This window comes from Rhinatrema bivittatum, chromosome 7 (genome assembly GCF_901001135.1).
Source record: "Rhinatrema bivittatum chromosome 7, aRhiBiv1.1, whole genome shotgun sequence".
NCBI lineage: Eukaryota > Metazoa > Chordata > Amphibia > Gymnophiona > Rhinatrematidae > Rhinatrema > Rhinatrema bivittatum.
Window position 1 is genome coordinate 109,230,062 of NC_042621.1, and position 23,218 is coordinate 109,253,279.

At 43.2% G+C, this 23,218-nt stretch overlaps 1 protein-coding gene across 5 annotated transcripts in view; it reads left to right on the forward strand.

Moving 5' to 3' along the window:
- The window catches only part of KIFC3 (kinesin family member C3), a 99,803-nt gene extending 79,943 nt beyond the window's left edge, over window positions 1–19,860 (forward strand). For 4 of the 5 annotated variants that reach the window (XM_029608919.1, XM_029608915.1, XM_029608920.1 and 1 more), the window contains 3 exons: window positions 3,730–3,861; window positions 17,531–17,615; window positions 18,433–19,860. In XM_029608919.1, coding sequence (XP_029464779.1) covers window positions 3,730–3,861; window positions 17,531–17,615; window positions 18,433–18,458 — 243 coding nt within the window. In that variant the 3' untranslated portion in view covers window positions 18,459–19,860. Of the gene's footprint in view, window positions 1–3,729; window positions 3,862–17,530; window positions 17,616–18,085; window positions 18,106–18,432 lie in introns of all 5 variants that reach the window. The other variant, XM_029608917.1, reaches the window with a different exon arrangement.
- Window positions 19,861–23,218: the final 3,358 nt, after the last annotated feature.

The following is a 23,218-nucleotide window of genomic DNA, read 5'->3' on the forward strand; positions in this document are numbered from 1 at the left end:
ACCTGCCAGTCACCTGAACAAGCTGGCGAACCACCTCAGCCGGTCCTTCCAGCCACACGAATGGTCCCTGAACCCGGCGGTGGCAGCCAACTTATTCCATCGCTGGGTCACTCCAGACATGGACCTGTTTGCCTCTCCCCACAATCACAAGGTAAGCATGTTCTGCTCCCTGATTCCAGGGAAGGGCCATCCAGCCTGCGACGCGTTTTCCCTTCACTGGGGACAAGGTCTCATGTACGCGTACCTCCCTATCCCGCTCGAGGACTCTGATGAAACTGTAAGAGGACGGGGGAACCACAATCTTGGTGGCACCCTCCTGGCCAAGGCAGGTGTGGTTTCCTCTGCTCCAGGACCTGTCCGTGAGCACACCGGTCCCTCTGGGGATGGCTCCCGACCTCCTATCGCAGAACCAGGGCAACCTGCGCCACCCGAACTTCTGGGCCCTGGCCCTCACGGCATGGATGTTGAGAGCGCGATCCTCCAGCCCTTGCAGCTCTCGATTGGTGTCTCCAGAGTCTTGATTGAATCCCTGAAACCTTTCACCTGGAAATCTTACAGCTCAAAGTGGAAGTGTTTCTCCACCTGGTGTGGCAGCCACGGACTGGACCCTTTCTCCTGTCTGCTCCCCCACCTGCTGGATTATCTTTGGCACCTGTCCGAGTCTGGCCTCCAAAGCAGCTCGATCTGAATACACCTCCAGCGCCCTCAGTGCCTACCACCAGGGTGTCACCAGTGCGCCCATTTCAGTCCAGCTGCTGGTCGGACGCTTCATGTGGGGGCCTGGTTCAAATGAAGCCCCCGCTTCACCTGCCAGTGACCCCGTGGGATCTCAACATTGTCCTGGCGAGGCTCATGCGGCATTCGTTTGAGCTTCTCAAATCCTGTAACCTGAAGTTCCTCACCTGGAAAGTTATGTTCCTGGTGGCAATTACTTCCGCTCGCAGGATCGTGAGTTCCAGGCCCTGGTCACGTACGCTCCCTACACGAAATTCTTTCATGATCATGTGGTTCTACGCTCGCATCCAAAATTTCTGCCGAAGGTGGTGACTGGTTTCCACATCAACCAGTGAATCATCGTTCCCACGGCCTCATTCTCACCCAGGTGAATGTGCTCTCCACACCGTGGACTGCAAGCGGGCGCTCGCTTTCTACTAGGACCGTACAGCAAGCTATAGACAGTGTACCCAGCTCTTTGTGTCTTTTGACCCCAATAGGCTGGGAACAGCAGTGGGGAAGCAGACCCTGTCCAACTGGCTAGCGGATTGCATTGCCTTCTGTTATAAGCAGGAGGGCCTCCAGCTGGCTGGCAGGGTGAAGGCTCACTCTGTGTGGGCTATGGCGGCGTCAGTGGCCCATCTGCATGCGATCCCTGTCGCCGAAATCTTCAGGGCTGCGACCTGGAGTTCTCTCTACACATTCGCAGCTCTCTACTGCCTTGACAGGGATAGTCGCTAGGACAGCACTTTTGGCCAGTATGCCCTACGCAATCTATTCCAGTCCTGAACCCAACTGTTTTCATCGTGCTCTCTGTGGGACCAGACTGCCTCTCTTTTTCCCCACAGCGCCCCAGTTGTGTTGTGCCCGTTGGCAGCTTGTTCAGCTACTGTGAGTCCTCTGATCAAATGGGGCAATCTGGAGCTCTGTAATCACCCACATTTGAGGACTACCATCCTGCTTGTCCTAAGAGAAAGTGCAGTTGCTTACCTGTAACAGGTGTTCTCCTAGGACAGGATGTTAGCCCTCAGGAATCCCGCTCGCCTCCCCACGATGTTGGATTCACCTTCGGTTTGTTGTTGTTTTTCTTGCTCATATTTTTGCTGTGAGACTGAAGGGGACCTCGCATAGACCTCGCATGGACGTGCAGTTTGCAGCAGGTTTTCCGTGTCAGGCTCCATTGAATGATTTCACCCACATGTGAGGGCTAACATCCTGCTGTCCTAGGAGAACACCTGTTATAGGTAAGCAACTGCGCTTTACCTAGTCCCTACGTATAATAATTCTACCACCATTGTGCGTTTAACAGGCATATCAGATTAATCTCTTCCTTAATCTTCTTGGAGCTGATTCTGCTTAAATACAAGTGTGGTGAGGCACTTCAGTAAGCACCCTCTCCTGCATTTTGATTGATCTCGCTGCCTGCAGGCAACTTCAGGCATGCCTTGGCTTCCCCTGCTCCTCTCAGCTTTTTTCTTGCTTAGCTGGTTGGTACATGTGACCTCTCTTGGAGTAGTTTCAGACTATTGGAAACCTTCAGGTTAGTGATTTTGTATACTCTTATTACCGTGCACGTTCATCTCATTCAGTTGAACATCTGCCCTGTCCAGCTGTCCAGTAGCACTTATAAACCTCTTCCACTTTCAGGGTTTACACAGGTGCTCAACCCCTCAGCCCTGGGCCTCTGCCCTCTGTCTCAGTTAATTGGGTCAGTCAGGTTACCTGACTGATATGTGTCATTGACTTTTTAAATCCCCCTCGCAACCATCCCCTCCCCTTCCAACCTGCTTGTGACCAGCCTCCAAGTCAGTGAGCAGAGAAGAGAAACTGATGAGTTTTGTTTGCCATCTTAGATCACTCCAGGCCCGTGTTGGCAGTCTCTTCCTCTGTCTTGCTCTTTGTTGCAGGCAGGTCACATCAGGGAGTGCCAGTTCTGGCACCCTCATAACAGCTGGTGTCCTTTTATGGGCTCACATTGGGTCATAGGTCATTGTTTCATCTGGGGTAACCTATTACCTACTTAGAGGTTTTTGCAGGTCTGTGGTGGTGGTGGGGGTATTCTTTATCTTGGAGAGGAAGTGCTTGAGGGATTAGGCATTCTTTTTTTTTTTTTTTTTTTTTTTTAAACTCTTTAACAACATTTTAAATACAACTAGTGACATGTGAGAAATACACGTAGCAGCAAGAAGGGTTGCACAAGGAAGGCATGTACAGACATAGATACCCAATACAAAACCATTAGGACATGGGAGTATCCTTACAGTAATCCCAAGAAGGGACCCCACACTTGAACATATTTATAATGTGTGTTCTGTAGGTCATGGCTCAGCAATTCAATGTCTGCAATATCCCTCACCTGCTGTCTCCAATGTGTCAACAGAGGACTAGCTTTCCAAAATGTGGCAATGGTGAACCTGGCAGCCAAAAGATGATGACCAACCAAGGATCGATTTTTCAAAGGGATCCCCGACCCTGACCATTTCCCCACAACCCCAGCTCAGGCCCAATAAAAACTGCATGCCCCAGGATAGTAGCTGTCTCCTCCGTAACCTTGTTCCGATAATAGCGTACACTTTGGCAGTGCCACCACATACGGATGTAGGTTCCAAGGGCTCCAGGCAATCGTTCTTGATAATGCCTTTCCTAAATGTCATTTATGAACTCCCAGAAAGTGGCAGATGGCACATTGGTCTTTTGCACCATTGCTGTCTCAAGAGGTTACTGATTAGAGCATTATGCGGTGGGTATCTTCCCTTTGGCGCTCTAGGCATTGGACGTTGTTCCAGCCGTGGGCGATGTTGCTTTGTGTGTAGCGGAGGGAAGAGAAGGTAATGAGGGACTGGTTCGTGGTCATCTGGCTTTTGTCACTAGCAACTGGTTTCCCTTTGTAGGTCTGGCATCTGAGAGGGGAATGAGGGCAGTGTTTGGAGGGGGTGTGCATGACATGTGGTGTGACTGGAAGGGCAATGTGTAACTTGCCTAATGAGGGATTCTCCATTCTTCTCTGTGTTTCAGGTCTCTCCTGTGGAGATCAACCTCAGCGAGACCCTTTACTCTCTGAAGTTTGCTCAGAGAGTTCGCTCAGTGGAACTTGGACCAGTGACAAAGAAAACTGAGGTGGTCTCCTTGCCTCCTGCAGAGCAAGAGGTAAGAGTTGAAGAATCATCAGATATTGTTATGCCAGGTTCTCCTCTTCGTGGGGAAGCTGGGGAATGCTTGAAAGGGGATAATTCGGCTCATGCTAAAGAAAATGAGGCAACTAATATATTCTGTGGCTTGGAGCAGTGCAAGCCCAATATGAATCGTTTTACACTCATTATCACTCCATTTGTGGCTATTTGGTCTCACACAGCCCCCTGTGCCATCTTTAAATTATAACTATTGCCATTCACCAGCCTTGCCAAACAGCCATTCACTTTGGCCTCTTTTCTGGCTTCAAAATGGATGAATAAACTTGTGCAGCTCAAACCTTTCCTGGCAGCGTGTGATTGTAGAGAGAGTGTACAGAAACCAAAAGTGTGGCTTCTGTACACACTCTCACCGCTGGGGAAGCTGAGCTTGTATGTTATGTTTTCCCTGCTTCTCCTCTGTTCTGTATCCTCTCTTTTTTTTCTTTCTGAATAACAGATGCAAATCAGTATACTTTGTATGTTGTCCTTGGCCCAAGGCAGAAAACATTACAGCAACACCCTTTTTAGCACACACTTTTGGCTTCTGTACACTCTCTCTACAATCGCACACTGCCAGGAAAGGTTTGCGCTGCACAAGTTTATTCATTTTGAAGCCAGAAAAGAGGCCAAAGTGAATGGCTGTTTGGCAAGGCTGGTGAATGGCAATAGTTATAATTTAAAGATGGCACAGGGGGCTGTGTGAGACCAAATAGCCACAAATGGAGTGATAATGAGTGTAAAACGATTCATATTGGGCTTGCACTGCTCCAAGCCACAGAATACATTAGTTGCCTCTTTTTTTTTTTGCACGAGCCGAATTATCCCCTTTCAAGCATGCAAAGATGCTCAGGTGATGTTGATCCCCTGTAGACAAAGACATAGAAACTACCGAGCAGGCAGGGACTCGATATCCACATGATCTAAGGGCAAGAAGCCAAGAACGCTGGGACGCATTTCATGCTTTTGTATATTCGCTAAAACACTTAGCTGGCTAGGAAAACTCCAGCACTCTAACACATGTAAAACAATACTTATTACAATCAAAGAAACAAAATGCCAATGCCTCAGCAAGCTGTAGGGAGTACAAGATCAACATAGGTTCAGTAGTGGTAAAAAAAAATAAATCTTTTTACATGCACTCAATTATTCTGCATCTTTCCTTCACACCTGTTTTCTTTATGAAAATACAACACACAGGTCATTGTCCACTCACCTTTCCCTTATTTATTTATTTATTTATTTATTTATTTATTTATTTAAGGCTTTTATATACCGAATTTCTTGATACAAATCAAATCAGCTCGGTTTACATCGAACAAGTAGAAAATTATAACCAACCAAACAGTAGAGACGATTTGAAGGAGTATAAAGTTACATTATAACAAGGATGTGTAAACTTGGAGTAGGAAATAAGAAGGGGGACGAAAGATTATAATATACAATGGAGAATGCGAGGGAGGCAAGGAGCAGTCCTCATGATAATTTGTACACGTTCTCTTAATAATTTATATACATGGTTTAGCGCTTGTTTGTATGCATAGTTGCTAGAACAGTTATAAGTCAGGCTGTTGGGCTGGTGTCTGTGAAGGCTCGGCAGAACAGCCATGTCTTTAATTTCTTTTTAAAAGTTAGAAGGCATGATTCCTGCCTGAGGTCCGGAGGCATGGCGTTCCAGATGGAGGGACCTGTGATGGAGAATGTCCGGTCTCTGATATTTGAGTGTTGTATAGCTTTGATAGAAGGTACATGTAGGGATCCCTTGTAGGCATCCCTTAAAGGTCTAGATGTTGAGTGCAGTTTGAGGGGGTATCGCAGGTCAAGAGGGGTCTGATGGTGAATATGTTTGTGGATTAATGTAAGAGATTTATGAAGAATCCTGAATTGTACTGGGAGCCAATGGAGATCTTTTAGAATGGGAGAGATATGCGCTCTTCAATTGGTATTTGTCAAAATTCTCGCCGTTGCGTTTTGGAATAACTGGAGGGGTTTTACAGTGGAGGCCGGGAGTCCTTGCAATATGGAATTACAGTAGTCGATTTTGGTAGATAGAATGGCTTGGAGGACAGATCTAAAATCATAATGGAATAGGAGCGGTTTGAGTTTTTTGAGTACTTGTAACTTGTAGAAGCACTCTTTTGTAGTGTGTTTTATGAATTGCTTTGGGTTCAGGTGATTGTCAATGATGACTCCTAGATCTCTAGCGTGGGATGTTTGTATGATTGTCTGCATCTGATGTTGAAAAGGACTGCTTTCTGGGGTGATTAGTAATAGTTCAGTTTTGGAAGTGTTGAGCACCAGATTGAGGCTTGAGAGGTGATGATTGATCATTTGCAGATGAGAGTCCCATAACTTGATTGTTGATTCGAGTGAATTGGATATTGGGATTAAAATTTGAACGTCATCTGCATAAATATAGAACTTGAGTTTCAGTTTTGTGAGTAAGTGGCAGAGAGGTAGAATGTAAATATTGAACAGTGTAGGCGATAAAGAAGAGCCCTGGGGGACTCCGAATGGTGCGTTGGTGCGAGAGGATTCCTTGTTCTTGATTTTAACCTTATAGCCTCTATTGCTAAGGAAGGAGTCGAACCAACTAAGGGCTGATCCTGTAATACCTATGTCTGATAGACGGTTTAGAAGGGTATTATGATTTACCGTATCGAAAGCTGCAGAGATGTCAAGAAGAGCTGTTCTATACAGTTCTCAACCCCTGCTGCATCGCTGTCATGTGCCTCAGAACATTTGCAGAAGGCACAAAATGTATTCAGAGTTGTTAAAACAGCAGAGGATTATGAGGAATTGCAGAAGCTCCTTGCAAGCCTAGGAGCATGGGCATCTAAATATCAGATTAAATTTAGTGTGGGCGAGTGCAAAGTGATACACAGAGGGGGAAATAATCCAAGTTACAGATACACCGTGCTGGGTTACATATTAGAAATAAACAGCCAGGAAAGGACATTGGAGCCCTTGTGGACAATACTTTGAAGCTCTCAGCTCAGTGTGCAGCAAATAAGCAAACAGAATGTTAGGCATTATTGGGAGATGAATGGAGAATTATAATTTTCTGTACTGATCCATGGTGCGACCGACCTTGAGTATTGCTTGTAATTCTAGTGCCCTAGCTCAAAAACGGGACGGTAGAACTAGAAAAAGTACAGAGAAGGGCAGCAAAAATAATGGGGGTGGGATGGCTCCCTTATGGCTAAACAGGTTAGGGCTCTTCAACTGTAGAAATGTTAAGCAGTAGATGACTGAGAGGGAATACGATAGAAGATTATAAAATGAGTGGGTGGAACAAGTAAATAAAGAATGTTTACCCATTCAAATACTGAAACAAGGGGAGACAAGCCATAAAACTAACAATCAGCAGATTAAAAAAAAAAAATCGGAGAAAGTTTTTTTGGTTTTTTTGTTTATTTTTTTTCACTTGGCACTCAATCAAGCTGTGTGCCAGAGGATGCAGTCAAGTCGACTAGTACAGCAAGGTTTAAAAGAGGTTTGGATAAGTCCCTGATGCAAACAGTTGTTAACCAGATAGCCTTGGGAATGCTATAGCTTATCCAAGGAGGTAAGCTTAAGAAATATATCTACTCAGTACTTATGACCTGAACTGGCCACCATCCGAGACATGATGCAAGGCTTGATGGACCTTGGTCTGACCCAGAATGGCATGGTTCTTATGACCTTTACAGACCACCTTCCATGCGGCCAGAAAAGCTATGGCCTCTGGATCCTGGAGTCTCATTTATCACAAATGAGCTCTGTCACTCCACCCCTGGAAATCTTGCTATAATAAAAAGGGTTCTGCCTTCATCCATTCTGCTTCTGCAAGCACTGTGCTGCCTTCAACACAGCTGTCGCACACATTGACTGGCATAGTGTCTTCTATGCTGCAGTGTCCTGCACATCTCTTGCTCTCCCTGCCCTGAAAAGGGATGCACATCTGCTCATGTTGGACCGGGCTAACCCCTCAAAATCAGAATCTTCCTTAGGGACTAACTCCCAACACTTGAATAGCCTGAGGAATTAAGGGACAGAGTTCCTCTTTTCTAAAAGGACTATTATCGAGACACCCCCTCAGAGGCTGGGAGTTCCTCCAGATCATCCCCCAGGCCCATGTCTCCTGCTGCCTGATCTACTGGCAAGTTATAACCCAAAGGGTTATAACTTGCCAGTAGATCAGAATGCGGAGGAGTCCCCCAACCCCCACATGGGACTCCTCCGCATTCTTCGAGTCGTCTCCATCTGGTCCAGTACCCGAAGGAGGACCCAGTAACTTCTGAACAGAGGGAACGCTTTTCCTGAGCGAACCATCTGGCTTGGTCTCCAACGCACTTCTGTCCGACGACTGGGAGCGGGAACCCGGACAAGAAAATGCTGCCTGCTGCTTGACTAAATAAGCCTCATGCATCAGCAATCGAAAAACGTCTTAGACCTCCCTGCTGCAACAGCAGAGGAACTAGGACCGGACAGCAAAGGAAAACTTTCCTCCTCTGAGGCTCCCTGATCATCCCCGGAGCCTAAACACGCTAGCAACAATTGTGCAGTTAGTGTAGCTGGGTTTAAAAAAGGCTTGGATAAGATCTTGGAGGAGAAGTCCATTACCTGCTATTAATCAAATTGACTTAGAAAATAGCCACTGCTATTACTAGCAATGGTAACATGGAATAGACTTAGTTTTTGGGTACTTGTCAGGTACTTGTGACTTGGATTGGCCACAGGATGCTGGGCTTGATGGACACTTGGTCTGACCCAGTGTGGCATATTCTTATGTTCTCCCCCCCCTCCCCCCCCCAACGATGTGGGAGCAGCCAAAAAAGAATTCACAATGGCCGCCGTTCCCACACTGAGCAGGAGGAGGTCCTCACCACCCCCGCAAACCCGGCAGCACTGCTGAAACAGAAGCAGGAGCCCTCCATACCTTTTTTGCTCCCACCCAGCCATCAGATGAGCGCTTCCTGCCCGCCGAAGAGCTGGAGCACAAGCCACACATGCGGCATGCCGACCCCAGGCCCATCACTAAAGGCAGAAAACCTACGTCAAAGCAGGTGACAAACGGGCTCTAAAAACCCCAGCCATCAGATAGCAGAGGAAAAAGTCGTCCGCACAGTAGAGCTGTGCTGCTGCCTGAGACTTTTTTTTTTTTTCTTTTTATACTTTACTGAAAACTCCTCAAAGGTTGGAAAATAGAGCCAAAAACAGAGGAACCAAAAATACTCCCTCAGAATAAAAAGTGTTACACTGAGCCTGCAGCTGCCTAAGCAGCCTCGTGAAGGGGAGGGATCTGGACCACCAGATTTACACCTCACGGGCAAAAGAAGTGAGCATACTAAAGAGTCACCAACCCCCAGCTCATCTACCTCAACCAGACAGGGAAGGACCCACTAGGATCCAAAAAAAACCCTGGAGGAAGGCTCAAAAAAAAAAAACCCAAAAAAAATTGTCCAGCACCTTCTATCATCTGCTGAAGACAGAGAAATACTGGGGAACTGCAGGTGGCACTCATGGTTAAGTAGCAGTATCAGTAAAATCTTTCTCTGATTCCCATCTGCTGGAGGGGAGAAGTCTGGACTGATCTAGGTACGTACAAGGAATTAAGAATTAAAAACCATTAACAAATCTCCAAATCTAAAATTAAGAACTTAAAATAAGACATCAAGAATTAGAATCCTGCTTTTGCATAATTAGTTTAATAAAATGTTAATATGTTTAACCAACAGAAAAAGCTTTCTTAAAAAGTCATTTTTTTGATGGCTTTTCTAAAAGACAGATAGTTTTGGCTCTTGTATTTCTCTTGGAAGGGAGTTCCAGAGTATTGAAGCTATTCCTGAAAATGCTCAGTATTCCGTCTTCCACTAACAAATTTCCTTAGGGTTCAGTATTTTATTATTTAAACTTATTAATTACAAGTCTGAAAAATTACTCAGTGCAATATCCAGATACATATTATAATATACATAACACATACATATATCCTATATCTTAAGAATTTAATTAACAGACCTTAAAATCCAATCTGGTTTATAAGTGGAAATGTACTTTTGACAGATAATCTGGACTCTGCTTATTCAAAACTTCAAAGTTCAGGACTTTAATGTTGAATTTTCATACATCCAGCTATTGAATGCCAAATGTCGCGCTCTAATGTCCGCATAATAGAATCTCTGCAGGAAAAATGCCAGGACCTTCCTAGCTGCTGTGTTTTAGATAAACTGAAGTTTAAAAATCAGCTTCTGAAGGGGACCTGCATACAAAGACTTTAGTCCTGGGGGAATTCTGTGCTACTGCGGAGCACAGAATTTGTGCAGAATTCCCCCCCCCCCCCCCCCCCCTGCGCAGAATTGCCAAATTCTGTGCAGAAAATGGCAGAGGAGACCCCGGCATGCCGTGAATGGAGCGCGCAAAGATGAAGGCCCCGGGATGCTGTTCGCGGCGAAGATGAAGACCCTTGTGTGCTGCGGGACGCGCTCCACTCGCAGCGAAGATGAAGGCCCCTGTGTGCTGTGAACAGTGTGCCCCCGACAGTAAGATTCCAATAATAAGAAAAGTAGTCCAAGTGCCTGTAACTAAAAACGCACCTGAGCTAAAAAATTCTACCTTATCCCTATTAATTAAAAAGCAGAATGAAAATACAAACAAAAAACAAACTTTGAAATGTTTGTATGCTAATGCCAGAAGTCTAAGAAGTAAGATGGGAGAATTAGAGTGTATAGCAGTGAATGATGACATAGACTTAATTGGCATCTCAGAGACATGGTGGAAAGAGGATAACCAATGGGACAGTGCTATACCGGGGTACAAATTATATCGCAATGACAGAGTGGAGCACCCGGGAGGCGGTGTGGCGCTTTATGTCCAGGATGGCATAGAGTCCAACAGGATAAACAACCTGCATGAGGCTAAATGCACAATCAAATCTTTATGAGTAGAAATCCCTTGTGTGTTGGGGAAAAGTATAGTGATAGGAGTATACTACCGTCCACCTGGTCAAGATGGTGAGACGGACAGTGAAATGCTAAGAGAAATTATGGAAGCTAACCAAATTGGTAGAGCGGTAATAATGGGAGACTTCAATTACCAACATATACAGCGTGCAAGGAAATGGTAAACAAAGTCCACCTTCAAGGTTATAATACTTTTTTATTTAACTGAGTTTTTTCAATATTGTTAGTGGCAACTCCATATATCTTCAACAACAGTCATTTAAAGTCCCCCGACACGGTCCGTGTTTCGCGGTGGCTGCATCGGGAGGGACCCACAATCAATATCATCTAGAATATAAAGACAGTAAAGCTGATGGACTTGGCAAATATGGCTATACAATTTCAGCAAGTTTCTTACAAACATACCTTATATATGCATCATGGAGCGCATCGGCTCACACGACTAAGGGCCATTTTAAGAGGTCGTTTGGCGCCAAAAGACAGAAGCTATCGCGATAGAATCGTCAGTGTAAACTCCGCCCACCCTGTACATGGTTCAACCAAAAAGGTGCCATTCTACATCCCTGTTTAAACCCTTGGGATGGACAGAGGAAAGCGTATAAATCCACTTCTGTTCCCGTCTTCCCAGAATCTCAGAATAATTCCCTCCCCTATAGGGGGGAACGACCACCTCTAAAACTGAGAACTGCAATTCAGCAATGGTGTGTTGGTGTTGAACCCAGTGCGTGACCAAGGGTTCATCCATCCTCAGGAGACGGATATTCGAACAATGTTCTATAATGCGGGTCTTAACCATCCTAGAGGTCTTGCCCACATACAGCATGGAACACGGGCATTGTATAACACATACAATGCCCTTGGTGGTACAATCTGATGAATTACGAAGGTTAAACTGAACCCCAGTATCCGGATGAGTAAATGAGTCTGATTGACTAGTATGATTGCATATTGTGCAGTGCCCACAGGGGCCGTGATGACCATCCCTGATATCCCTCGCTTGTTTGTTAAAGCTCGCATGTACTAGCTGATCCCGGAGGTTGCTAGCTCTCCGAAAAGTAAAACGTAACGGTGCCTGAAACAACTGTGATAAAGATAGATTATCCCAGTGTCGTCTTATCATTGTTGCTATGACCTTACTTGCTGTAGAAAATGGTAAAATACAATTACAACTTTGACTGTCATCGTTTACTGAAGGGAGAAGCAGCCAGTCTCGGTTAGCATATAATGCCCTTTTAAAAGCCTTTTTTACAACTCGTGGAGGGTAACCCCTATCCAAAAACCGCTGGGACATCAATCGTGCTTGCTCTAAAAAATCACTCCGGGATGAACACACACGTTTCAATCTTAGAAATTGTCCCGTAGGGATGTTGTCTCTGAGGGGCTTGGGATGACAGCTAGAATAGGCTAATAGTGTATTTCTGTCTGTCTCCTTCCTAAATAAAGTGGTAACAAATTGGTCCTGTTCTACGGAAATAGTAATGTCAAGAAAGGAAATCTTTGAAGCATGAATGCAAAAATTGAACTGTATGTGAGGGTTCAATGAATTGAGCCAATCAAAAAAACAAAAAAATTGAATGTCTGAACCAGTCCAAATAATCAGGATGTCATCGATATATCGTAGCCACAGAGCTACATGGGAAAACCCTTCTGAAGGATATACTAAAGAGGATTCATAGTGGTCCATATATAAACAGGCAAGTGAGGGGGCCATAGTGGCCCCCATTGCCGTCCCTTTTATCTGTTGATAATGGCTCTGGTCGAACATAAAAAATGTTTTTGTTAAAGCCAAAGTAGCAAGTTGTACCAAAAAGGCTGTAGACAGCCGGTGTGGGGCTGGTCGTTGGTCCAAAATAGTTTCAATGAGTTGTAATGCCTCCATTTGGGGAATGTTTGAATAAAGTGAGATGACATCCAGGGTCACAAAGAAAAACCCATCTGATGGAACAGGGGAATTAGACAAAATAGTAATGAGATGTGTGGTATCCTTAACATATGAACGAATCTGGGCAACAAACGGTTTCAAAAAAATATCGACGAATTTGGACAATGGCTCAAGCAATGAATTTATACCGGAAACTATGGGGCGTCCTGGAGGGTGCACGAGGGTCTTGTGAATTTTTGGTAAGAGGTAAAATAAGGGCATAGTCGGAGTAGAGTTAACCAAGAATTTAGCCTCCCTACTGGTGAGCATATTGCAGTCAAGGGCTTCCTGGATAAGGTCCTTGATCATTTTTAGGAGGTCTTGTGTGGGATCTCCTGGAAGTAGTCTATAACATGAGGTATCGCCTAACTGACGCAATACCTCCATTTCATAATCAATTTTACCCCATACTACAATACCCCCACCCTTATCGGCGGGCTTTATGACTATAGAGGAATCATTGGATAGCTCCCTGACTGCTATGACCTCTTGTTGAGATAAGTTGTACCGAGCATACTGGTTTCTAGTAGCAAGGAGTTGAGCCTCTGCACTTACTAAATTCTCAAAGGCCCCCAACAATGGGTTTACAGGGCCCGGAGGGGTCCATCTAGACCTTTTCGAGATTACTGACATGTCTAATGTGGGTGGGGTATCTGCGAAGAACAGTTTTAATTTCAATGCACGGAAGAACCTATATAAATGCACCTGTAAATCAAACGGGTCACATCTAGCAGTTGGTACAAACGATAACCCTCGCTGTAGAGTTCTTTTTTCAACATCAGACAGAGCACGAGAGGATAAATTGAAAACAGTCTCTGTGGTCACTGCCATGCGTCCGGAAGACGCGAGGGGGGATGTGGTGTCCGAGGCATTTTCTGTCCTGCCTGGGATGTGGTGGTGCCGGGGCGAGACCGTGTACTGCGAGTCTCTCTGGGGGTCTCTCTGGGGGCTTGGCCCGAATCTAAAAAAGAGGCCGCTATTGAGGAGTATTGTGAGGAGGCAAAGGATTGTCCCGTATTCGATGAGGCAGGAGCATTGGTAGAGGCTCCGCGGGCCTTGCGTCTTTGCCCGCGGCCTCGAGGCGCGTCTTCGCTCACTGATTCCTCCGAAGATGATGATGAACCCTGGGCAAAGGTGACTTTCTTTTGTGGCTTCTTGGCCATCCATTTATATACGTATCCTGTGCTATAATCTGTAGAATCCCGCTGGAATTTGCTGAATTTAACAGCTTTCAGTTCGTCCCTAAATTTGATTAAGTTCTCTTCAAATTCCTGAAACTGTTGGTGGAAGGTTTCCAACACAGTTGAATGTTTAATCAGGTCAAGTTTGAAGGAAAGATCCTCTTTTAAAGTGACTTGCAGCTCCTTGTTTGTCTCAATTATGAGTACCATCAAATCCAAAGAGCATTTGTTTAGGATCTGGTTCCAGCGCGTTATAAACGCGGGGTTCTCTGTATGGAGCCTCGGCTCCTTTTGTATTCGCAGACCTCTAGGAATCCGGCGTACCCGGCAGTATTCTATGAGTGTTGAGGAATGTAGCTCCGCTCTTGTTAGGCGTTTCTGAATGTTGATTACTTCAGACCATGAGGAGGTGGGGACAGTATCGTCAGATGCTTCAGAGAAGAATAGCACATCTGTCAAAACGGCGTTCACCACTTCTTCAGTATAGCTGAAAGTAGTGTCATCAGTAGCCATTTAAACGCTTCCCAAACGGGTGAGTCAACCAAGCAAAAGCATGAAGCAAAGTACCTTGCACATCAGTAAATATCAACATATACAGCGTGCAAGGAAATGGTAAACTGTCTTTATATTCTAGATGATATTGATTGTGGGTCCCTCCCGATGCAGCCACCGCGAAACACGGACCGTGTCGGGGGACTTTAAATGACTGTTGTTGAAGATATATGGAGTTGCCACTAACAATATTGAAAAAACTCAGTTAAATAAAAAAGTATTATTACCTTGAAGGTGGACTTGGTTTACCATTTCCTTGCACGCTGTATATGTTGATATTTACTGATGTGCAAGGTACTTTGCTTCATGCTTTTGCTTGGTAGACTTCAATTACCCCAATATTGAGTTTGACTGGATAAATGTATCATCAGGACATGCTAGAGAGATAAAGTTCCTGGATGGAATAAATGACAGCTTTATGGAGCGTTGGTTCAGGAACCGACGAGAGGGAGCAATTTTAGATCTAATTCTCAGTGGAACACAGGATTTGGTGAGAGAGGTAACGGTGGTGGGGCCGCTTGAGCGGTCTAGAACGGGTTAATGTGAATCAGTTATTTGCTCTTTCGGATAATAGAAAGACTAGGGGGCACTCCATGAAGTTAGCATGTGGCACATTTAAAACTAATCGGAGAAAGCTTTTTTTCACTCAACGCACAATTAAACTCTGGAATTTGTTGCCAGAGGATGTGGTTAGTGCAGTTAGTGTAGCTGTGTTTAAAAAAGGAATGGATAAGTTCTTGGAGGAGAAGTCCATTACCTGCTATTAATTAAGTTCACTTAGAGAATAGCCACTGCTATTACTAGCAACGGTAACATGGAATAGACTTAGTTTTTGGGTACTTGCCAGGTTCTTATGGCCTGGATTGGCCACTGTTGGAAACAGGATGCTGGGCTTGATGGACCCTTGGTCTGCCCCAGTATGGCATGTTCTTATGTTCTGCTTGCAACGAAGATGAAGGCCCTGGTGAGAGTGAATGTTTGTGTGTGAGAGAGGGGAGGGGGTGTGAGAGAGAGCTTGGGAGGTTAGGGAGGGGATGCTTGAGTGTGGGTGCCAGAGAAAGGGAGCCTATATGAGGAGATTGTGAAGGAGTGTGTATGAGATTGGGAGCTGGTGTGTATGAAAAAGGGATTGTGTGTATGTGAGGGTGCTGGCCTGTGTGAAGGGATTGTGTATGTATGAGACAGAGCCTGTGTGAAGGAGGGTGCATGAGAGAGAGACATAGGTAACCTGTGTGAAGATGTATGTGTGAAAGAGAAAGGGAGCTTGTGTGGGTGTGTATGCAAGAGAGAAGGGACCCTGTGTGAGGGGATGTGTGAGAGAGAGTGAGGGAGTCTGTATGAGGGTGTGTTTATGTGTACTAGAGAGAGGGAGGGATAGAGGGAGCCTGTGTGAGGGGCAGTACTGAGAACGGGGTCAAACTCTGGGACTGGCAATAGAGTGGAAGGAGTTGAGCCTAGAGGTGGAGGGGAGAGATCCTGGCAGGTTGGAGGGGTTGGGGCCTGAGAGGGCAGAGCGAATGGAAGGGACACTCTTACAGTGAATTTCTAGGAAATTCTGCTCAAAATATTTAAAATTCTGCATCTTTAAGTAATAACTTTTTTCTGTATTAATTTAAAATGTAATTACTTAAAGACTGTCATGTAAATTGTGTTATTTTGACCAATATAAAGTTTGCAGAATTTTACATTATTTTTGCGCAGAATTTCCCCCAAGAGTAAGACTTGCAGTAATTTGTATGAGAGTGAACCACTGTAAGGTTCGTATACAGACAGGATACCTGGTTAAAGTTAGCTGGATAACTTTTCACAGATATTCAGCTGAATATACATGGTTAAAGTTATGCAGGTACACATACTTGGATAACTTTGAAGTCTAACTGGCAAATTTGACTATAACTGGTTAGGTTTAATGTTTATCCGGAATGTGTACCCAGATAACTTTTACTTTAACTGGCTGTATTCAAGATATAACTGATAAGTGAAAAAAAATCCTTCTGGGCCAGAAGGCCTGATCTCCCACTCTGCAAAATAATTAGAATTGTTGGGCATAGCACCCGGTTTTTCTCCCTACCTCTATGCCCAGCCCCCTAAGGAAAGAAAATATGCTGCAGGCCATGTTGGCCTGAGGAGCCACTCCAGCCTTCCACCCCACCCTGAATTTGCAAAAAACAAGCAGGCTCCAAGCCCCCCTCTCACCCTATCTAGAACCCCCCCCAGAAGCCTGGTACATTCCTACCATTCCTCCCGGCATTGCTTTGGTAGCAACTTTGATAGTGTTAAGCTACCGACATTGTCAATCTGACAGCAAGGCCGAATATGGACCTCTACATCAGAGCTTTCTAAACTTTTCATGTTGGTGACACACGTTTTAGACAAACATAATTTCACGACACAGTAATTCAGTCTACTAGCAAACCAGAGGTTAAAGGTTAAACGAACAAAACATAAAACGTATTTTGACAATTTATGTATGTTTCCTTAAAAATATACATAAATAGGTTGTGTTGTGAAACATTTTATCTCATGAAAACACTTAATTTATATTAATATATAATATTCCAAGATTAATGTTATTGTTATAATTTATGAGTAACAATAATAAAACCAATTCTTTCCCCCACACACTCATCTCTCTCCCTCCCAGCACATGTTTGGCCCCCACACACTCATCTCTCTCGTCTGGCCCCCACATTCATGTACCTCTTCTTTTTGATTGTTGCCAGTTAAGTGCTTAAGGATCACCAGGCACTGTTGCTTGCTGTCAGTACTCCTCGTGGCCAGGCCTCATCGGCAGCAGCAGCCAATGACAGGGACAGCTGGGCTCAAGTCCCACCCACCAAGCCCAAAAAAATCGCGATTGACAGCAAAAATTGCCCAATAATAAGCAACCCACGAACTGAAAAAAAGCGAATCGCTAGAAAAAAAGCCCAAACTCGTGTTGGAGTTGACCGGGCTTGCACGACACACCTGCACACTAACGTGTCGCCACACACAGTTTGGAAAGCTCTGGTCACTATGCTATTCCTTCATACCCTGTTTGTTTCTATGTAGTTGGACTCGCGCTCAAGCCCTTCCGCCAGTCCTGGGGCAGGTGCTGTACGACCGGGATCTCTGCGCCGGAAGTTCCAGATCTCGGGTGAGTAAGAAGACATGCCTGCACTCCCTCTGTTTTTACTCTGCTGAAGTAAATACAGCACTTCTCTCTCTATTTCTGGATGTTATGTCAATTCTGTTAGCATCCGTTGGGGCCTGTGGACACTGTTGTGCAGGGAATATAATTGGGACCAGTAGCTTCAAATTATGTTCTAGAGAGTAGTAGAACCTTTTCTTGGTCATATCAGAGCACCCATGCAGCTGGAGTACTATTGTTTCAGCCTGTGTGTGTGTTATATTGGGTTGCAAAGCCTATCCTTAGTCGCTGTCTTCCAACACCTGGGTACAGTGCATCATCTCTTATGTTATGAGGTGCAGAGCCTTTCTCTAGGTTATGTTAGATTTGAGGGGAATATTAGGGCGGTGTCTGCCCAGGGGGAGGGTTAGAAAATGCTATATGTAGATTGGAGACCTCATTAAACTCTGCAGTGAAACTCTTTCATTTACTTGCAGCTTGAACTTGCCCTCCACAGGTGAGTGCAGATATGGAACAGATGTCTTCTCTTATGCAAAGGTGGTGTTTTCTGCTCTGTGGCTGGAGAGGGACTTCTCATGCTTGGGATCAGGCTTTGGCTTAATGCACAATACTGTCTTGGTTCTCTTTGGAGATGGCAAACTTTTAAAACATTTGCTTACTTTTGTGCCTTACCTTAGATTAACGGTTGCAGTTCTGAGCTGGAGAGGAGGAACTAGAGTGGTTCTGTCACCCTACAAGACCCTTCTAGCGTAGCACAGGGTTCACCCTTGCTCTGCATGTTCCTATCTTTTGTTTATAGGTTCTTTTTCTCTCCTCTCTATAGGAAGAGGAAAGTCAGTCCCTGTGTGACAAGAAGTATCCTGGAGAACAAGGCAAGCTTTGGACCTCCAGCTAATGGTGATAGGACTAAATGACTTGGGGACTCCAAGTTAAGGTATAAAGATGCTGAAATAGATTCCCCTCTCCATGTATGATAAGGGGGGTTATAAAGTTGAAAGAAGACCATATCTTAACTGTTGTCTCATGGAGAGACAAAGATACTTCATCTGAACTAACATGAAGGGAAAATGGGGGCAGGATGGAGATGAGTCCTTGAAGAGAGACCAGTGAGTGAAAAATGACAATGGGCCCTCTGCCTCCTGAGTAGAGATCATCCCAGCACCCTGGCAAGCTGATGAAAACTCTTGGTGGTCATGAGACAAAACTCAGTGTGTGGTCCAGTTGGTTTCACTCGGGACTGGTTAGGATGCTGCTTACTGCTGATGTCAGAGCTGGGTCTGGTTTTTTTTTTTTTTGGTTTTTTTTATATGCTTCTTCCATGGAGAGAAGGGAGTTCTTACAACATCATCGTATAAAGCCAACGTGCACTTTATCCTGGCCCTTTCTAGGACCAAATGAAATAAATTTTAATTAGAATTTTAATTTTTGGACTACATCCTGTTAAGGGGGAAGTGCGCTAGTGAGCAAGCTTAAGAATGGTCACTTGAGGCTCAACTTGTGTATGGAGATAAACTATTGTATATATCATAGGATTTGCCAAACTTTCTACAACCCAAGTTTGTATATCTCTTTTGCATTGCTGTAAAGATTGCTTCAGCTGTATCAGGCCAGGCAGAGGCAGCTTTCTGAATGCCTCTGGTAATGAAGCGACCAAAATCAGAACATTCCTTCCCCAACCATGATGGCATCTGAGGAAGAAAAAAAAAAGTGAAAGAAGAGATGAAAAATCTCCTTATGGAAATTTAAAAAATCGATTATGATCAAGAACAGAGAGATGACCAGAGAAGTTAACATTGACGTATCTGCTATAATGATGCCTCCAGTCTTGAGGATATGCTACAAGTCCGAGAAAAGTTTGAACTGCTAACTATTGAAATAAGATTTATAGAAGAGAGAATAATATTTATATTCCGTGATTATCAGCTTTGATTGAGGATAACGAGCCTGTTAAGTTCTTTGCACTAAAGCTGCTGGAACAAAATATTTTTCAAAAGATTGAGCACACAGAGTTACTGTGTTCAAACAGAAAAAATTCCAGATACCTGAACCCTGTGGTAATTCGTGCACTAAGGTACCCACAGCTACTGAAGTTCCTGTAGCAGGAAGCATACAATCCTTTTCTGAAACAGGAAGTTTAACAAGAATCCTGCTCATTGCTGACCTATGTTTAAAAAAAAAAAAAAAGAAACCTTCATTGCATGATCAACTAAAAACAACACAGGCTAAATATGAATTATCTTGTTATCATGCTGGTAAGATGTGGGTTACATCAGCTTAAAAAAAACCAAACAAATAGACAAAAACATGGAATTATGACTATTTGCAAAATGTTGCTGATGCTATTGGGCATATCTGGATGGAGCCAAAGGAAGTGACTGTTTCACTACATTTGAGAGATTTTGATGAGTGAATTCTGGTTTTACTAGTGAAAAGGAACTGTTCTATTTTTATACCTGTGATGGAGGAATTTATTTTATTTTATGGTTTTTTTAGTGCAAAAGTGTGATTTTTGACAGTGTTTGATCTGGAATTACATTGTTTTCTTTAGTATGTATTTGAGTTGCAGACAGGTTTATATTCTGATCCAGACAGCAATTAAAAACAAAAATTGTGTCCAGAATTTACTTAAGTCAACAGGCATTTCCCATGAAGTAGTGGCTACAATGATGTCTGTTTCTGTACCTAAGAGAAGGTGGTGAACTAGATCAGGTCTGGGAATGGTTTGTGCTTTAAATCTCAGAAGCGTGATCCACCCTTGGTTAGACTACTCCTGGGGAAATTCTGCATACTTTATCCAAACTACACACTTTAATCACCGTCTTTGAAAAATTAACTTTTTTATACATTATATTTTTAATTATCACTCAAAGATGAAGATGTTTTTAAAAAAAAATTTTTTATACAGATCCTCCCCATTATAAGTCCTGGCCTCTCTCTTCTCCCTGTCCTTGGCTTGACCGTCCACACCAATGTGGCCATATGGGGCTACCTCTGCTTCTGCCTCCTTTGTTTTTGGGCTGCTGCAGAATTCTGCACAAATGCTCCATTACATAGAATTCCCTCAGGAGTCCTAGGCAGAGAGCATTCTTGCCAGATCTAGTTTTTGTGGGGTTTTCTTTTTTGCATTTATTGTGTGTTCACTTGTAAAATAAATCTGATTTTTTTTTTGCATATTTGGTGGGTGGAACACTTGGGGAACATTTAGAGGAAGCAGATGAGTGTAAGTTGCCAGGAAAGTGTTAAATGGCCAAGGGAGTCCAACATTATTTTTGGGGTAAGCTGGTTACTTATTTTTGAAAATTGTACTAAGGTTTATGGAGATACATAGTTTTGTGGGGGGGGGGGTTATTCTTTATCTCCTATAATATTCAACTTTAGCCTCCTGTTTTTTGTTTTGGTTTTTTTTAGGTGCTAATTTACAGTATTTTTATAAAGCTGTTTCCTAAATAAAGTTTGCTGCTATAGGGTTGTTGGTAGTAAGATGTACATTTATTGTATAGTTAGAATTATTTGTAACTACAGAAAAGTGTTCATGTACTCGTTTATTTTGAATATAGTATAAAGCCATCTGTGTTTTTTATTTTTTTTTTAAACTGTCTCAGCTACTGGATAATTGTTGTATAGAATATAACTTGTTTATATTTTTACAAGTATTACCTTTTTTATATTGATTTTGCTGTATATGACATTTTGATAAAGCACACTTTATTGCCACTGCTTTTTTTAAATCCTATATAGTCGTCACCTAGAAGTATGATTGGCACATGAGGAGATTTAATCTGTTACCAAAGAGGTTTCATGTTGAGGAATATGAAGTCAATTTAGATGTGATATGGTTTTGAGCTTTAATATAATAGAGGATCCTCATTTTGCAATTCTTTGTGGCATTCTGAGCCACAGGGATTTCTCTGGCCTCTTAGCTGTTTAATTGGGATTAAGGTAATGATATTCTCATTAACTGTGCTTATTAAACCAAATAGGATATCTTCCTTACATCCTAAGACATCATTCAGGTTACAGTGAATCCAATATAGCTATCTGAATGTCTAGTTTTAGTTTTAAAATGTTAATGGATTAAATAACCCTGTTAAGAAGAAAAAGATTTTAAGTTTTGTTAATAAAAAGTAAGCCAAATATAGTTTTTGCATTTTTGGGTTTTATTTTTTTGGTTTAACACAAGTTAGTTGAGAAATGAGTTAAAGAATGTAGGGGGTGTGCAGTCAAAATAGTTTCATTTTAATTTTTTTCCTCATCGTTTCCACATTTTAGTACAGGCTAAAACGCTTTGGTGCATACTAAGTCATTTGGCATGTGCTAATTCGTTTTAACGCGCACAAAAACAAAACCATTCTGGAGATTTTATGTCCTTTCAAAAATGTTTCTGTCATCTAAAATGACAGCACAACCCTATTATTCTTGCAGTAATGAAAAAGAATGCTATAGCAATCTTGATCCTAATATTAGGATAGTGTTTAATCCCTCAAATAACAAAGGGAGGAGGAGTAAGAGCAATAATGATAAATGAAATAAAGAAACTCTTTGCGTAATGTTTGATTCAATCAAAGAGCATTTTTTTCAACAATTAACAAATCAAATGGAAATGTAGGAGACTTCCCAACAATTATGGATGGATGGGAACTTTAATCAACCTCCTTGATTTGATTTTGGATAGACAATGTGAAGGTAAAAATTCTAAATTATTCCAGGTTCTTCACTCGGTAATGAAATTGCATGGTCTGGTTGACTCCTGCAGAATGTTAAATCTCAATGGGAAAGACTTAATATCTCTCAATGCTGAAAAGGCTTTTGAGAGTATGGAATGAGTTTTTGTTTTTCAGCTTCTAAATTGGTTTGGTTTTGAAGATTCCTTTATTAGTATAATCTATTTTTCTAATCACTCCAGGTTATTTAATACTTGACTTTCTAATGATTTTAGTTTAAAGAGGGGCACTCAGTAAGTTTGCCAATTATCCTCTCTTTAAGTTTAATTTTGCTTTGGAACCTTTGGCCCTAGCTTTTCAACAGAGTGAGGAGATTCATGGCTTCAAGCTTAATATAGAATGTAAAATATCATTGTAACTAAGGGCTAGATTCATCAAACTATCGCATGCGATAAGGGAAAAGGGCATGTTTTATGGTAATAGTGCACATTGCAATAAATAGGCTATCTTAGCGCTGATAGCATTTCTCACCTGCAACCACTGGGGAGGGAGAGAGAGACACTATCTATAAGGCCCTTGTAGTAGTTAGCTATTTATATCTCTATAGGAGGAACACCTAACACATGTGCAATGTTCTCTCAACCTAGTCCATCAAGCTAGGTTGAGAGAACATTGTACAAATCTCATAGTTGTATGAGTTTCCTCACTCCGAAGGACATCAAATCTTCACAAGGGGGTACTGTTCTGTTCATACGTGTCTCTGCCTATCAAAGTGGCCCCTAACCCCTACACTACTACCTAAACCTCACCTCGAGTTACAAGGTGGGCCTCCTATAGAGAGATAAATAACTAACTAGATAGTCTCTGTCTGTCTCTCTCCCTCCCCCTCTCCCTCTCTCAACACAAGTTACCCCAACTCCTCCCCTTTTAAAAAGTTGCATCACACCA